General features: G+C 26.2%; 1 protein-coding gene across 1 annotated transcript in view; it reads right to left on the bottom strand.

Moving 5' to 3' along the window:
- The window catches only part of LOC135924254 (cyclin-dependent kinase 4-like), a 30991-nt gene extending 14680 nt beyond the window's left edge, over positions 1 to 16311 (bottom strand). The window contains exons 1-3 of the mRNA XM_065459306.1: positions 16234 to 16311; positions 15596 to 16159; positions 5813 to 5948 (exon numbers count right to left, since the gene is read on the bottom strand). Coding sequence (XP_065315378.1) covers positions 5813 to 5948; positions 15596 to 16113 — 654 coding nt within the window. The 5' untranslated portion in view covers positions 16114 to 16159; positions 16234 to 16311. The remainder of the gene's footprint in view (positions 1 to 5812; positions 5949 to 15595; positions 16160 to 16233) is intronic.
- Between the last annotated feature and the right edge of the window lie 2061 nt (positions 16312 to 18372).

Here is an 18372-nt window from a genome sequence, read left to right on the forward strand (position 1 = left end):
AAAATTAATTTCTATTAAATATTTTTAAAAAAAAATTCGGGTTCGGGCCGGGCTGGCAAAACTTTTTAAAAAAAATTTTGGGCCGGGCCGAGCTTGAAAAATTAGGCCCGATGCAGATCACTATTTAATAATATAAAAAATTTCCAATAATAAATATCTTTGGTATAATTTTTTTATTATTCATTTTTACCTCTTTTTCGATTTTATCCACCATTGATTGTCATAGATACATAATATATATCCATTCATTTTTTCATATAGTAATTTGCATTAATATTCGAGTGAAATGTTTTAATATTTGCGAATGTGTTGAGTTTGAATAAAATTTTGCTTCAATTTTGTATAGAAACAAGATCTCTTTTCTCAGACATCGATTTACTATATTCATCATTGCTATAAAAAGTTTTGACAACCCCTTTTCATTTATTAAACCTTTTGATTTTAACGCCATATGATATGTAATATTAAATCCTTTAACAATTTTTCTTACTGTCCATAATAATCTAAATTTATTTGTAATCGACAGCTGTGGGTAATTGATTTTTAGGGTATCTAGAATTTCATCGTTCATCATTTGATGAAGATATTTTAGTCATTAAAACTTTTTTTTACTCTAGATATTTTTTTTCCTTTGGATATTTCTTTTAATGGGAGATTCCCTTATTGATTGTAGGGATATATTAATGTTATCAATAGCTTCTTGATTATATGAGGAGGAGAATCAATATCTACATTGTCATTTGAAGTATAAGTAGACATGTGCGCCGCCGGTGATTCTGACTACGCCGACGCCGCGCGCCAAAAAAGTGTCGGCGCTCAACACGCCACCGCCGAGAGGCGTGGCGGCGTGATACATATTTTTTATTATTAATTTATTTTATATGTTATTTATGAATTGTAATCAGAAGATATTAAATATTTTTTGAATTATTAAAAAATGCGATTTTAATTAATAAATATTATTTGCTATAGATTTCCATATCGCTCACTTTGGGCAGGTTTGTGACCAACTTGATAGATAAAATAAGATTAGGACATTAAATTTGAAAAGGTTTTATATTTTATTCTTTTAATTTTTGATGCTTCAAATAATTTACAACTCGTTATATAAAATTTATTTTTTATCATAATAGGAAATTTTAATTAATGATTTTTATTTTGTTGCCATTATAACATATATAAAAAAACCAGGACTTAAACAATTATAATGGATGCAACATTGCAATACCCTGTAACAAAATATAGTATATCCTTGCAAGCAAAGCCTTCTTTTGCATGGAAACATTTTGGATCCTTAATATTAAAAACTGACACAAATAATAAGAGTACCAGTGTTCCTACAGATAAAATCTTTTGTAATATATGCTTGCAAATAGCACTTGATAAAGATGGTGAGGATGAAAATAATTATTCATTTTCAGAGTAAATTTTTTGATTATTTTAAAAATATTTGTTTTTTTAATTAGTTATCCAATCAAATCTTTTTCAAAAAATATCAGCACATCAAATATAATAAAACATTTACTTGACAAACATGATTTATCATGTAAAGAAGAAATACCTAAACAAAATTTTAAGTTATTTTTCAAACCCATAAGATACAACTGTCCCTAAAATGGATTCTGGTAAAGAATTATGTTCTCATGTGTTGCAAGGATTTAATGCCATTCTCTTTTATAAATAATATTGGAATGCAAGATTTTCTAAAGGTTATTTGTAAAATCACTATAATTTTTTATAGGGCAAGGGCAATCTTAATTTTTATTATAACTATTAATATATTAAATTATTTTATAACATCCCTCATTTAGAATTTTTTACGACATAATTTTTTATTATTAACTTTTTATTATATGGAAATATAGCATTATTTCAGATACCAAAAATTACCATATAGAACTACACTTAGCCGGAGTGGATTAGAAGATGTGTATTTATCAATGAAAGCATACATATGCCAACATAATATAGGTCCTAAATTTTGTGCTATAACTTTTGATACTTGGACCGACAAATATAGACGGCGAAATTATATCACCTTTACATTTCACGAAATAGATAATAATTTTAATATTATATTTTATACATTGGCGACACATCATGTCACTCAAAAACATACCGCTGAAACTATTTTTTCCGAGATATAAAAAGTTGAAAATGAATTTAATTTAGGGTCCAAGAAAATTCAAATGGTTACGGATGCAGGACCCAATATAAAGAAAAGTGTTCGTCTAGGAGAATATGACCATCATTTATGTTTGGGGCATGGATTACATAATCTAGTGACAGTCGATGGAATAAAAAAAAGTTAATAAAAATAGAAAATCTCATTAAAAAGTGAGAGAAGTTATAGTTGCCTTAAGATTCAAAACAGTGGATTTTGAAAATATAAACGATATAGAAAATGTTTTGAATCGATATCATATATATCGGATATTTTAGATTTGGATGATAATGATTCTTTTTATGAAGATCGTTTGCATTTTGTGATGATAGTGTAAATCAAAAATCATATGAGAAAAAACAAAAAACCTTAAAATTAAATGTGCCCGTTGGTATAGTTGGTGCATGAACTTTTAAATTTTCTTAAAACCTCCAAACTGTTGAATTTTTATCTGGCCAAAAAGGAATAACTATGATCTTAAGTCATTGGCTACGAAACATTCATCTATTCAAAACAATAGCCTGGAACAACAACACTATTTAACTAATTTAGAAAAAGAGTGTTATTCATTATTTTCGCCTTATAATTTGGAGATAAAAGATGTCTTAGATTTTTGGAAGATAAGAGCATTGGATCTTCCTAAACTCAATATTAGGTAGAAAGGTCCTGTGCGTTCCAGCTACGAGCACACCCAGCGAGCGTGTATTTGCTGGGCTCACTCTGAACTCTAAAAGATCATTATTTGGTCCTTTAAATCTTAATAAAATAATATTTATTCATGATAATTATAACTTAATAAAATCATTAAATTATAGTTATAAACATAATAAAGTATAAATTTTATTTTAAAAGTGTTTCCAATGAATTTATAAATTTAATTTAAAAAATTTAAGTTAGAAAAATATTTGTCGCCGCCGCCGATTTTTGTGGCGGCGTCTAAATCGATTCGCCGCCGCCAGCCGATCATTTTAAAAAAAGAAACGCCGCCGCCGAAAATGCTGTCGGCGCACATGTCTAAGTATAAGGAATGTTAATTTTTGCTGCATGAAGAGCATATTAATATATCTAAATTGATTGGTAAATTTTTTTGGGTCATCCAGGGTTGAATTTTTCTTAGATTCTTGTGATAGTAAGCGTGTCTTTGTAGATTAAATGGGTTGCAACATTTTGATATTGTCCATCTGTGATATAGAATAAAATTTTAATTGATCTGCACTTAGAATATATGTTTTTGCACTCTCCAAATTTCGAATGTTATTGGTAGTCAGACAATAAAATAGTAAGATGCAAATGGGTTGAATTATTTAAAATTAATCTGAACGGGCAGGTTAAAAATATTATGCAGAAAGAGAGATCGTTTTAAACAGTTTATTTTGTAAAATAATATGCTCGTAAAATATAATCGATAATAAAAATATTCTCTTTTAATGCAACTGTTATACATAATCTAGCTAATAAGTCATTCGCTATAGTAGCAAAGTAGAGGTCTAAAAAATGTAAAACTTATTAAGGATGGTGGAAGAAGGGAGGGGCAGAACTGGGAAATTTTATCATATTTCTTATAAACGTATCAATATTTTCATTTATGCTAAGAAAGGGCCATCTATTTTTTTTCAATTTTTGGTAAAAATGTATATTTAGGGAAAGTCGATAGCGTCGCCAAGGTTTTCACACCGTATTTATATTTATAAAAGGTGTCTAAATAAAACCGGAAGTTAAAGGCTCAAATTGGCACCAATTTTTATTGTTTTTTGATAGCCGTTTAGAGATATCTTTTACCTACAATATGATAAATTTTTTTACTATAAATAGTTTTTGAGATATTAGCATTTAAAAAATTTTGCAGATTCCAAAGTGGCTCATTTTTGCACCTATGAGCCCCTAAATCTTGGGAACCAGGTGTGCTAACGAGCTAAAATAAACGGCTTCCTCATTTTTTTACCTATCTAAATAATTCCATTAAAAGGGAACGGCTGAAAATGTGCCATTTTTTTATCGATTTGACATGGAATGGACATAAAGCATTATAGCGAATATGTTCAAGAATTACTATAGCGAATGTATTGCTGAAAAAACATTAGCGTCCTATTTTATTAAAATAGGCAATGTTCATAGCAAAATGAAACTGAAGATAAATTTTTTGAAAAAGATTATATATATTAAAAGATCAGATTCCAGTTCCACCGAGTTAATGGTGATGTTTATAATATATTTTTATCGGTAAGCGGAAGATAATTCCCTGTAAAAACCCCCTTAAATTTATTTAGGGAATTTTTACTCAGTGGAATTATCTATGGTAACATTTTTATAAGAATGAAGAGCTCCACACTATAAATATCACTTAACCTATTTAACAGAAGTTCCTTCAAAAAATATAAATCAATAATAAAGTAAAGGCACAATTAATTATTTGAAATTGTTTCATGTTTTTTCTTATAGTTAATAAATAATACTATAAAAATTTATAATTTATATTTAAAATACATTTTTTTAAACGTATGTATTTTCTCAACTCTAGTCATATATTCGCAATATAATTATCTAAGTTATTTTCAATTATAGACTTTCAGAGAAAGAATGACCGCCAATATTTTTGAAACGAGAAAACAAAATTATAAATTTTAGAGGAAGAATGAGCTCCAATGTTTCATTAATATTTCAGGTATTATTAGTACTAGGAGGCTAAAATTATTGGCTCTTTTACACTTTTTACTTTTAAAACATTAAAGTAGATTAAATATATCAGAAGCGCATCTAAGTTAAAATATTTTTTAAATCAAAATTTATACTAAATAGTCATCTTCAACATGTTTTATGCATCTGTAAGGCTAGAAACTGTGCAATTAAAATAACTTTTTTATTTTACTTTTCAAATTTAAAACAATAAAAATCAAAAATTATATATTTAAAATTTTATACCCAAAAAGGAACCATAATTATGTCTAAAAATTTCTATTTGAATAAATTCAATTCTTATATTTGTAAAATGTTTACAATTTTCTTTTTCGCGTATAAAAAATATTATGCAGAAAGATATATAAATAAGACGATATAAAAATTTTATTTATAAATCATTAAAAGTTTTGGTCATATAAAATCAATTTATTTTTTAAAAAAATTGATATTAATTTACTTTTTAAAGAAATTAATGATACAGTTTAAATGTGTGTTAATGAAATATATTTTTTGCCATTAAATTAAAAACAGTATGAATGAGCCATAAATAAATATCACAAAGGATAGTGAATAAAATAAAACTAAATATCTATCAAAACGAATGAACATTTATTTTTAAAAAATTTGGCTCTTACACATTGATATTTGATTTTGGAACATAACCCAAATATAATAAGGTTTTAAGGGTATAAGTTGATAATATAGGCAACTTTATTTATTACTATTCCCCAAAAAGAAGGTGGGGAGGGGAAGGGGGTGAGTAGAGTTTATCTTACCTTTTAGATAATAATAATTAGCAAAAAAAGAGAAAATTTCAACTCACAATGAAGTTTTTTTGCCATAGAAAATCGCTATATCGATGTTAGATAAAATATATGTTTATATTTTCGAATGATAATCTTCATATAATTAAAAATTATGTATTTAAATTATTAAATTTTAGGTTTATAATAAAAATGAGAGGTGACAAACTTTAATGAGATTTGCTGGCAAGACAGGGGAAGGATAGCTCTTGAGATAATTTGCTAAATCATAATCTACGTGTTCAAAAATTAGAAATAGTATGACCTCGTTAGTCTTCTTAGCACCTTGAGCTATATCTAAAATTCTATTGATTTGTTATAAAATAAAATGGCGAATTTATAGGTAATTGTATATATTAAATAAAATGACAAGTCTATAGTGTAGAAATAAACGTGGCCAAGATTTTCATAGGGCATTGGAATATTTGCCCCGCCTCTATTATTTTGAATGGATGCAAACTGTTCCTACCGTATTCATTTTTATTTTTTGTAGCCAAGAGAAGATTCTTTTTTCCTGTGCTTATGGATGAGTAAAATATATAACATACATATAATTAATAATCAAAATCATACTATACAATATTGCAAATATCAATTAAAAAATCATTTCCTGTTTTAAATTATTCTCTGATTACACTATAAATTAACAGATAAATCTTCGATTGTTATATGGAAAGAATTAGTGTTGCTTGAAGTTACTTTTGAAGGGTAACTAGCTACATTCTTAAAAAGGTTACTAGTTGTTACATTGATAGTTAATTTACAAATAACTTATATAACCTATCATTTTTAATAATTATTTTTATTATATAAAATTTTTACAAATTTTAATAAAAGGACATTAAAATAAGATTTAATTAAAGAAATGCGGCACTGAAAAGCTGAACTGTATAATCATTTGTATTAAAATTATATATATATGATTTTAATATATATTTGCACCCAAAAAAATATCTATAATATAATATTTATTTTTCATAAAAATTTGAGTTTAACAATTTTTTATGTGGCAGCGAGCTATTTCAAAATTTGTGTCCAAAGGTTGATAATTTTTCTAAATTAGGCCTATTAAAACAAATATGAATCAAAGAATGCATTATTCATATTCGATTCGTTTAAAAGAATAGAATAATTTACTATTTGCATTCGTTTCGATTAATTCGTTTTTTAAAAATATTATTAAATAATTTATACGATAATACATTTACAGAATATTTTTATTGCACCTCTAATTTTAAAATGAAAAAATTATTATTAAAATCTGATGATAAAGAACATGCGATCAAGTTATTAACGAAATTAAAATGCATATTAATTAAATTTATAAAACCAAACCAATTAGACAATTTTTAAGGCAGAGTTTTTCTTATTAAAACTAGAAATGTAAAGTAGGGGAAATTTCCCCTATTTTTATTTTATGTTTTTTTGATCAAGATTTTGTTATATTTTTTTCTCTTGGTTCATATATCATAATTGTGTTTTGTTTTTATATGTATGTTCATTTTCGATAATATAATAATAGCTCAATTTTAGTAAGAAATATAGGAAAAGGTCATACTTCCTCTTCTAATTTTAATTTTACCAATAATACTATAATCTAATTTAATGAAATATATTAATAATTTTGCAACACCTTTTTATATTAAATTATTCATTTTCCATAGTGCAAAGTGTATTTGGAAAAAATTATTTCATTTGTTAAACAGCCAATATGAAAGGATTAAAAAATATAGTAACCCAAAGATAAGATACAAATTGACCCTTATTAATTAATTTATAGAAAATTGGATTTGAGATTGCTATAAAAAAATTTATAACCCATTTCACTCTTATATGTTCACCCAGGACTAAAATGCATAAGGGAGGATTATATATCTAGTGAATTTATTTAAAGTAATTGTAGAAATAGGAAACACATAAAGTAACATAATAAATAATGCCAGTAATGAAGAAAGCGTGGACCCATGTGAGAATTAAATATCCAATTATCGAATGCATCGGTCTGCCTCTTATGACTTGATTTGCTTTATAAATATCAGCAAATAAAATATTGCCAATTTAAATTTTAGTAAAATGTGTAAAATTCAACATTCTTCTACACATTTAAGGAAAAATAACTACTAAAAGATAAAAATAGGATTGTTTCCTTAAGGTTGCCTAGCCCCCAACTCTTTTGGAATAGCTATGACAATTAATAGTCTGTTAAGAAATAGATATTTTGAGGCAATACTCCTATTTTCATAGAGATATGAGACAATCTTTTTGATAATGAAATTTTTTAATGATCTTGCATATCTACACAATTTTATAGTCATTTCTGCACAAATAGAGGAAGTCGACGCGGACAAATCAAACTTATTTGACGTTCCTCAAGCATTTATTGATATCAGGGAAATCTCTTATGGAACGAAATTATACAGATTGAGCAATTTATTTTTAAAAAATTTGAAAAATTTTTGTTGCTGGGATAAATTTTACCTTGCTCATATACTTGACCCAAGATATTACGGATTTAATTTTAAAGACAATGTTGATAAAGGTTTAATGTTCCAATTTTCTGGATATCTAGATTTAGATGTTGTGAGACAAATGACAAATTACTCGATTTTAGAGATCTGGAATCGTTTCAAGCGAAGATAAAAAATTAAATAATTGAAATTTATATCACACTTGTTTATATATTTTCGATGTAAAAAAATTAATATTGACCTGAAAATCATTTTTAAAGGAAATTTCCCTATTTCCCATTGTTACATTAGTAATTGAGGCATGCGATTTTTTGACAGCAAATTAGTTACTTAGAGATGTAAATTTCCTTGGAAAATAGGTTCAGGGGAAATTTTCCCGGGAAAATTGAGGGAAAAGAGAAAATTAGTGGAAATAACGGAAAATTAAATAATCATAAAATACACTTTAAACCTTTCAATTTCTTTTATTGAATAACTTTATTTTGGGGAACTAAGGCAAAATAAAATGATTAAACAATAAAGACAAAAACTACAAACATTTCATTTTTTTTGAATTACTTTATTAATTACAAGAAGCATGCATTATAAATTAGATTTAAAATTGATGGAATGCTAATGAAATAGCATCAACATCTTCATGGGATGTAATTGAAATATCATCATTATCATTTTATATTGATAAAATGCAGTGTTGTTAAAATAGCGCGCTACAAGTAGAGCGCTACTTTTTTCAGTAGCGGTAGCTTTAGCGGGCTACTTTTTTAGAAAATGGCGATAGCGGTAGCTCGTTACTAATGCGCTACTTCGCTACTTTCAATTTTACATAATAAATACATCTAAAAATTATATATTTATATTTATTTTAATTTTGAAATTTATATTTAAAAATATACATTATAAATCTAGTTATTAAAAATGTGTGAGATTATTGAAGATAGCGAAATTTCTTTGGAAAATGAGAAAAATATAGATTTTCCTTTCCCAAAATTCAAAAAATACTTTAATCTTGAATAAAAAATTACTACTGGATATCGGTTTCGATGCAAGATGTGTCGCAAAATTTTATCCTCAAATCATACAAGCAGCTTTAATTTAAAAAAACATTTAAAGGTAATATATTACACAGCTAATCCTTAATTTTTAAAATAAATTTAAATCAAAGCAATCATTTTTTTATATATTCATAAATTTTATCTAAATTATTTAAAACATTTTAAAATAGTTATTTCAATCATTTTTATGTACTTATCTCCTACATAATTTTTATTCAAAGTATTACTGTTATAATTTTAGACTGTTCACACAAATTATAAATTGAAAAATATCTCAAAAGTTTTGGGGTAGCATTGTTTCTAGATGAGAAAAAAATGTAAATGAATTATGTATTAAATCAAATAGGAATACAGTATTTTAATGTGGAGGAGCATACTTTTATTAAAGAATATACTGAAGTATTTTTAATTAATAAATAATTTTATATTATATTTAACCATTTTAATTTTTTAGGTTATGCAATATGTTGCTGCCTCACTTAAAATCTTGGAAGGGCAAGATAATATGAGCATGGGATATTATGTTCCCACACTGAGTATATTAATTACCAAGCTCAAAAGAATCAATAATCTAAAATTTTGCCAACCACTGGTAGAGTCTATGCTAAAAGACATTGAGAAAAGGTCAAAACTTTATTTTCATTTTCTATTATACAATTATATAAAATGAATGATTTATTGCTTGATTAGCCATAATTTAAATTGGCTTAATTTACAACACAATCTATAATATTAATATATAGTATTAATATAAAATTCAAAATTAATATATTATTAATTACCTTGTGTATAATAATTATATTTTTAAAATCTTTATTTTATTCTTCTTTTTTTATAATAAATACAATCGCTTTATATAAATTAGATTTCCAGATCTGTATGATGATGATAATGTAATAGCTGCTATCGTTCATCCTAGTTTCAAGTTAAATTGGCCATGCATTAATTTGACTGAATCTAAAGGGCAACTTGATAGGCTGATGTAACGTTAAAAAATGACATGCCTAACCATGATACTAATACTATAGCAAAATCGAAACCGCGTCCTTCCATAGACGATTTTTTAAAATAAATAATAATAATATTATTATTGAACCTCTAGATTATTTTTTAAATCTAAAAATACACATTTAAATATTTTTGATTATTTTTTTCATATAAAAAGTGAGTTTATTAAATTTAATACTGCGTTGCCCTCAAGTGCTAGTGCTGAACGATTATTTAGTATGGCAAAGCTTATACTTTCTGATAGTCGCTCTAGACTTAGGGATGACAGTACCGAAATGTTATTATTATTAAAGTGCAATAATAAATAAAATATATATATATGTAACAAATTATAGTCATGTTATACCAATATTTTATTTGTGGAAATAAAGTTACGTAAAAAATATTTTAAAAAAAATCAAAATAGCGTAAAAAGTAGCTAATAGCGCGCTACTCATTTGAAAACGATAGCGGTAGCGCGCTACTTTTAAAAGTAGCGTTTAACAACACTGATAAATTGTAATCTGAAATTTTTTTATGATATCCCGAACATGATGTATTTGTGTGATCCTTTAAATGTATGTTATACCTGGATATTAATTTTTCGACTCTTCCATTCTTATTCTATTACTCGTTTTTGAATGAATTTTTTTAAATGCTGACTAGATTCTTTCTAACGCTTGAGGGTGGTATCGGAAGTTGATTTGAACACAAGCCTCCCCACCATATGAGTGGTGTAGTATGGTCTGAGCTCTCCCATATGCCAGCTCCTTTATAGAAACCTTGTTTGAACGATATTCTGCTAAATTACTCATAATTTTTCTAATATCGCAATTTGAAAAAATATTTATTAAATTTAAAGCTACTGTTAATTCAAGATATGCTAATTTCACACCATAAAATCTAGGATACAAAGATTTGTTGCATAATGATAAGGCAACAAAATTTCCATCGTTTATTAATATGTATCTTAACACTTTTTAAATAATTTTCATTAAAAATAAAAGTTGAGGAATTGAGTTTTTTATATCCCAAAATATTTCTGATACGTCAGATAATAATCCGATTCTACAATTATATTTTTGTTATAAATAAATTCCAAAAAAGTCAGTATAGACTTTAATTTATCCCAGTATCCTTTTTGTCCAATATAATACGCCATCTTTGTTTGTCTATTAATAAACTTGAAATTGCATTTTCTTGCAAAACTTCCTTATTTTTCACAACACTTTGCAACATTATAATAAAACCTCTCCATTTTGTCGGACTTGGAATTTTTAAGGAAGATTTATATCCTTTCAATATTTGCCTTTTTTAAAAGTTGCCAATAAAATGCCATTAAATTTTATATATTTAACTATTTCTTTGACTTTTTTGATGATTTTTCAATAAAAAGTATTTGGATAAATCTTTAATAAGCAGATTCAAGCCATGTGCGGCACATCCAAAGCATTCAATTAAAGGCTCACGAGGAAAATAAAAATTATTTTAAAATTTATTATAATCATAATTTTTGAAATAGAATATTATATTTTATAAAAAATAAATCATAATTTTTGCAATAAAATATTATATTTATATTAAGGGAAGATTCGGGAAATTTCCCTACCTTTACATCTCTAGTTACAACTAAGAATTTCATAAGCAGTTGAAGCATAATCTTTTAATTAGACCTGCCAGATTGATAGATAAGTATATTTATGATTTTCTTATGGAGATGGGGGGGGGGCATTATTAGTTGGGGCTTTCCGCCATAAATTTTATTGGACGTCTTTACCTCCACTTATTGTACACTTTTGGATAAATTATATTTTTATAATAGCAATTTTGGTTTTTCACTTATTTAAGGTTAATTTTGGATATTTACTTTTTTTATAAAAATGTCTCCTAAAAATTTTGGAATTATAGTCGTAATTTAAAATAAAATTGCTTATTTTTCTTTCAAATTATGGTTTGTAATAATATATTGTATAAATTTTTGAGGGAAAAAGGGCGGAGGGTTTAGGAAATTTTTTTATGATATTTAACAGAACATGTAAATTTCCGAAGGCGGGGGGGGGGGGGTTATCGCTCTATCTCTCCATTTCTTGGATACGGGATTGATGGGTTATCAGAAATGACAAATAAGTTTAAAATATTTTAAAACATACTACTAATTATTCCAAATATTTCGAATTAAATCAAACTATTTGAATAATTTGATTCAAACAAATCCATTTATTCAAATAATTTGTTGAATAATCCTTTATTCGTATTTGAGCAAAACAAATAATTTACTATTTGCATTCGTTACTATTCAATTTGATTTGAATCATTTAAAGCGAATCAAATATTTGTTTCATTTTTGATTAACCCCACTTTGAATATAAGCTTCCATAGACTTAAAATGTTTTAGGGAGCTTTTTATAAAGGTTAGACTTTATATTTAATAAAATATGTAATTTCGAGGTTCGGAAATAATCATATAATGAATAATAAAATATATATCATTTAACATATAAAAAGTAATAGTTACTTTTTAGTTACATTCCAAAATACAAGTTACAATCTTTTCATTTGTAACTAGTTGCAGTTATTATTTCGCAAAAGTAAGTAGTTACTTTAATAACACTAGTAAGCATATAAATGTTACGCAAGATTTCTTTAGAATAGAAAAATTACTTGTGTCCGATTAAGAGTAATATATTTAATTTCATACTAACCAAAGGATATATTTTTTAAAAAAAGTCAAATTTTTTAAAGTAATCAGGTTTATTATCGCAAACAGGATGCATTATATTTTATTTCTCCTAAAGATCTCAAATAAATGATAAAAATTTTACATAAAAACTAAGCTTTAAACTCGAATTTATAAAAAAAATAACGTTATCGAAATTAAGTAATTTTTTTGATAGATAATTACGCCCTTTTTTGTAATTAAAACTTAATTAATGCGTTATAATCTACTTGACTATATTATTTATGCAATTGATAAAGTCATAAAAATTGTAGGTAACAGAGGCAGATATCATTTTGCAAAAATGAATGGCTAGACTTTTAATAAAAATAATACTCTCGTCATTTCGCGGAAAGTAGATGATAATCAAAGAAATAAATTGTCAATTTTTTATCATTATAAATAAGGATTGACATAATATCTTTGATCAAAGTTTTAGAATCAAAATCTCGAAACCGGGTAAAATCTAGAAACTTGAACCATACCCTTTTCTTATTCCCATGAATTTGTTCTAACAAAAGTACAAATAATTTAAACTTTATATAAACTTTTTTGTTTATTCAGAGTTTGGAACCGAGTAAAATTTACTAACCTAAACTTCTTTTGTCAGAAATCAGAGTATCTTTAAAAAATATTCAGAATCGAAATCTTTTTTAATAGATTGCAAACGCTGTGTTTAATTGCATATCAAATAAATATTAAAATTAGATATCAAATTACACATTAAATTTTTCTCCTTTAGCCCGAAATATAAAGTTCAAACATCAATTATTACAATATTCAAGTAAATTATATGGATGCATATTTAACTGATGAGAATGAAATATGTTTATACTAATCAAATGAAGAGTAAAGATAAGCCAATATTTCAAACTTTTCACATTATCGGTATATAGTGTAAGCTTATAAAATTCAAATTAATAAATTTTTTTATTATTTTTTTTAATGTGATATTTGCATAAATTATAAGTTTATTTTGTAAATAAAAAATTAAATGTCCTATTGACCCGGAGCCATATCATATAATAGTCTGGTATAAATCAATCCACGTTGTGCCAAAATTATATTATTTTTTTTATAAATTTTTAGATATAATTGTCCATAAATTATTCCTTTTATATATTATATATAAGGGTAAAGATAAGAATGTCTACCTAATCTAATACCTTAAATGGAGAAAACAACACTGGGACATATTTTTACTGTAATTATTAACCGTTTCCTCTATTTATTTTTATCTTATCATGTAAGTAATTATGCTTATTCACGCATACTCAACTCGAACACAAAACCACAGGAATTTTATTGTATTTTAATTTATCTAATAATTATTTATCTAGATAGATTAAAAGTTATATTGTATATAAAATTTCTTTTTTAGGTGATAATTTTTTTTTTATCAAGGACAAACCCCTTTATAATTTTAAAGACTTATGTAAAAAGTGGGAAAAAATTATTTTTATAGAAAGGTAAGATAATTTTTAATAACTATTTTTTAAAAATGCATTAAAAAAATAATGCATCCATCGATAAGAATGGGTTCTTTCATTCTTTTTACGCATATCACTTAATTTAAATTTGTTACTCCAATAAATGGATTTGATATTATTAAATGACATCCATGTATTACTATTTAATAAGTTTTTCCAATTTATAAAATACAAGATCTTTTTTTGTATTGTTTTATTTCATCCGATAGGTAAACATGTTTACAACAAATTTCTGATGAGCTAATTGTATTATTTTTTTTAAAACAAGGTATCCAGGCTATGAATAAACATTTTATATTGCATTTTGTTTGTGTAAGATGAGTATCTTTTAAAGTAAACATGATATATATTTCAATAACTGTGAAGTAAATCAGACGAACTTTCTTAAATAGGATATTTTCACAAATAAAAAAATAATAATTGTAAATCAAGGTCTACAAGCTCGATTTTTATCGGCCAAGCCTGCCTGAAGCCCAGTGACATTTTTTTATAGAATTATGGCTAACCATCCGCTATAAATGAAATTAGGGAAAAATATATCAAGCTTATTTATTTTAAAATTATGTATTACATATAAATATTTAGTACTTAGCCAGGAGGGACAAGGGGAAATCCTCCCCCCCCCATCGGAAATTTGCCTGCTCGTTAACATTTTAAACTAATAAAAAAAATTCCCCCGCATGAACCCCCTTTACTCTAAAATGTATACAAAATATGACTATATAAAATTTTGAAAGAAAAAATTATAATTTTTAAAAATAACTATAATTCAAAATTATTAGAAAAAAATATTTGTATACAAAAAAGTGAGAACCCGAAATTATTTTATAAAAAGCGAATATAACCAAAGGCCTATAATAATTGGATTTAGACATCTCCAATAAAATTTATGGGGAAAACTTACCTAATAGTGATCTCTTCCCCTACAAAAATCTTGGCTACGCCTTGGTTACGTTTATTAATTATTTTCTCACCTAATTATTTTTAAACTTTTCTTATTTTTAAAATTCATTTTATAATTGTGATACTGGAAAAAGGAAGAAAACATATCATTTATATTTTTCTGAGCCACAGACCGATTATATATTTTTGATAATTGGTTCTACAGGAATCTTAAAGCTGATCATGGTAAGTTTAGTTCAGCAGGCTCATTTTTATATATTCAATCAATCATTTTTTTTAATTATTATTTTAGCCATTTTTCAATATAAAGAAAATTAATTGATTATTCATATATACTTGACTAAATTAGGATGTTGAAAGTAAGAGAGATGCTTGAGATAGGCTATTTCTCTTAACAAATTGCAAGGCACACCCTGGTCAGAGGAAAGAGGTATAATCAATTTTTTGAGCGCCACGAATTTATCAGAGTTATTAGGGTCTCTTGCTTTATAAACTATACCCTCAGCTCCGGACCCAATGATTTCGACATCCTGGAAAGCCGAGGCTTTGTTATTATTGCTATTATCTCTTCTGTCGCTGTTATTTATACTAGCGTTTAAAGGTAAAGAATGTTTCTTCTGATAATCGGTCTCATCGAATTGACTGATGACTATGGGTGGATTTTGATTAGCAGTAATATTATAATTGTTAAGGTTCCCAAAATTTTGAGTGGGGTTTAGGAAATAATGGGAATCGTTTTTTAGAAGACTATGATGAATTATATTATTTTGACGAACGCAATGCGTCATGGATGAAAACTCGCCATTTATTAGAAGGTTGGACGGTAGGTTTGTAACTGCGGATATATCATTCATTTTCGAATTTTATTCAATTTGAGTCATGACTGGCGTATTTATTTTCCTTGATAAAAATAGACTTGTAATAAAAATTTATAATGAATAAATATTTGTAAAAAAAGATCAAGATTTAAAAACTGTTTTCTTCTGGTAAATGACATTTGCGGGAACGAAACCAGATGTGATTGTGATTTTTTAAATAATGTTTAAACGTTTTCATTTTAAATCAATTACATCATATTAAATAATTATTTTACAAAAAGTTGTGCCTTCAAAGTTTTTAATTATGGAAATAATTTAATATTTTTAAAAACATATTTAATTTCAAAGATCGTGAAAAAAAAATTAAATAAATAAAGGTAAAAAAAAATAAATAATAAAATAAAAAAAAATATTGAAAATTGTATCATTGAACTGAACAAAGTTTAAAAAAAATATATAAATAATATTTGTAATGGTAAACATAGATTAATTTTAGAGAGCACTAATTAATTACGCTAAAATTCGTTACCTAGCTTAAAGGTCTACAACCGGCTTTTTAGCCATGGTCGGGTCGGTTAAAAAAATTTAACAATGGGCACGTGGGTTTAAAATATTTTACGGATGAAATAGGGACAGGCATATATTTATCAAAAATTACTTCTTTATCTAGATTTTGTATATTTTAAGAGTTTACATATAGATAACAAAGATGTGCAATAGGGTTGGCAAATAGAAATCGATTTGATTTAAATCAATATTTTTAATAAAAGTTAATTTACAAAATTTGATTAAAATACTTAATATAATGCAGAGACCTGCAGGCGCGGCCCTAAGCCCGGGTATACGGGCCGAGCCATATTTTAATTTTTTTAAATATACACAGGCCAGGGCGGGCCTGAGAAATTTTTTTAAAAAATATCTGGGCCGGGCCGTATATTTTAAAACCAAATATTTGAAATTGCCATTATTAGCTATAAAAATCAAAAATAAATAAAATACACTTTTAAAAAATCCGGGCCGGGCCTAAAAATAAACCTGGGCCGGACGGCCGAAAAATTTTTTTTTAAGAGTTTTGCTAAACGGCTCATTTTGAGCCGATTTTTAAAAATGGCTAACTCTATATTTTATTAGGTATGCAAGCTTTAAGATTGTGGCACAAAGGTTTGAACATCTATTAACGAAATCTCGAGGCTTAGACAATATATTTCTAGCTTAAATATTGAGTTAACCGTTTTTAAAAATCGGCTCAAATTGAGCCGTTTAACAACACTATGTACAAATGGTACTTTCGTAGGTCTCTGATATAAGGAAGGACATAAATATTTTAGAATTAAATAATTTTTATATGAAAATATTAAATTTTACTAGCAATTATTACTTATTTTATAAAAAAAATACTTGATTTATTTTGTATTTCATTGTTTATATTTTTGACAATATTAATTGTATAATTCTAATCTCAATGTAGGGAGAAATTATTTAATATTAATAAAAAATTTGTTAAATTCAGGGCTGTGAACTAGAGGTCTGCATTGAACGGGGTTTCGGCCCGCTTCCCCCAGGCAAAAAAAATTTTTAAGAACGGTCAGGCGGACGGGTTAAAAAAATTTTAAACGGCAGGTGGGTGGACAGGTTATGAAATTTAAACAATAGGCGGGCGGGTTAAAAAAATTTAAAATCATTTAAGTAAATATAAAAAATTGTTCCTATAAACTTTTTTGGATATTAAAAATTAAAATGTCCTTTTTTGGTATGATAAAAACTTTTTTCTTTGTATATTTAAAACTACATTGGTGGAAACGACAAGAAAGAGATTTACCAAAGCTATCAAGATTAGCAAGAAAAATATTGGCAATTCCTGCAACTAGTGCTTCTTCTGAACGAGGATTTAGCATTACTGGAAGGTTTTTAGAACAAAGAAGAACATGTTTGAATCCAGAAAATATCGATTCCATTATTAATTACATATAGTATCAATTTTATATTTATATTATTTTCATAAATATCTTATTTGATCAAATATATCATCCATAATTTAAATTGAATATTTTTTATGCTTAATACAGTAATTTCCTAAAAATTTTTGCAGAGGTGTAATGCTGAAATTTTTTTTTATTAGATGGTTAAAAAATTGAAAGAATGGTCATAATTTAGCGGACCTGGGTTAAAAATTTTTTATAAATAATGGGTGGGCGGGTAAAATATTTTAGACTAATGAACAGGCGGGCGGGTAAAGAATTTTAGACTAATGGACGGGAGGGTAAGGAATTTTAGACTAATGAACAGGCGGGCGGG

The sequence above is a fragment of the Gordionus sp. m RMFG-2023 genome, chromosome 2 (assembly GCF_954871325.1).
Source record: "Gordionus sp. m RMFG-2023 chromosome 2, tfGorSpeb1-WG-v2, whole genome shotgun sequence".
Taxonomy (NCBI): domain Eukaryota; kingdom Metazoa; phylum Nematomorpha; class Gordioida; order Chordodea; family Parachordodidae; genus Gordionus; species Gordionus sp. m RMFG-2023.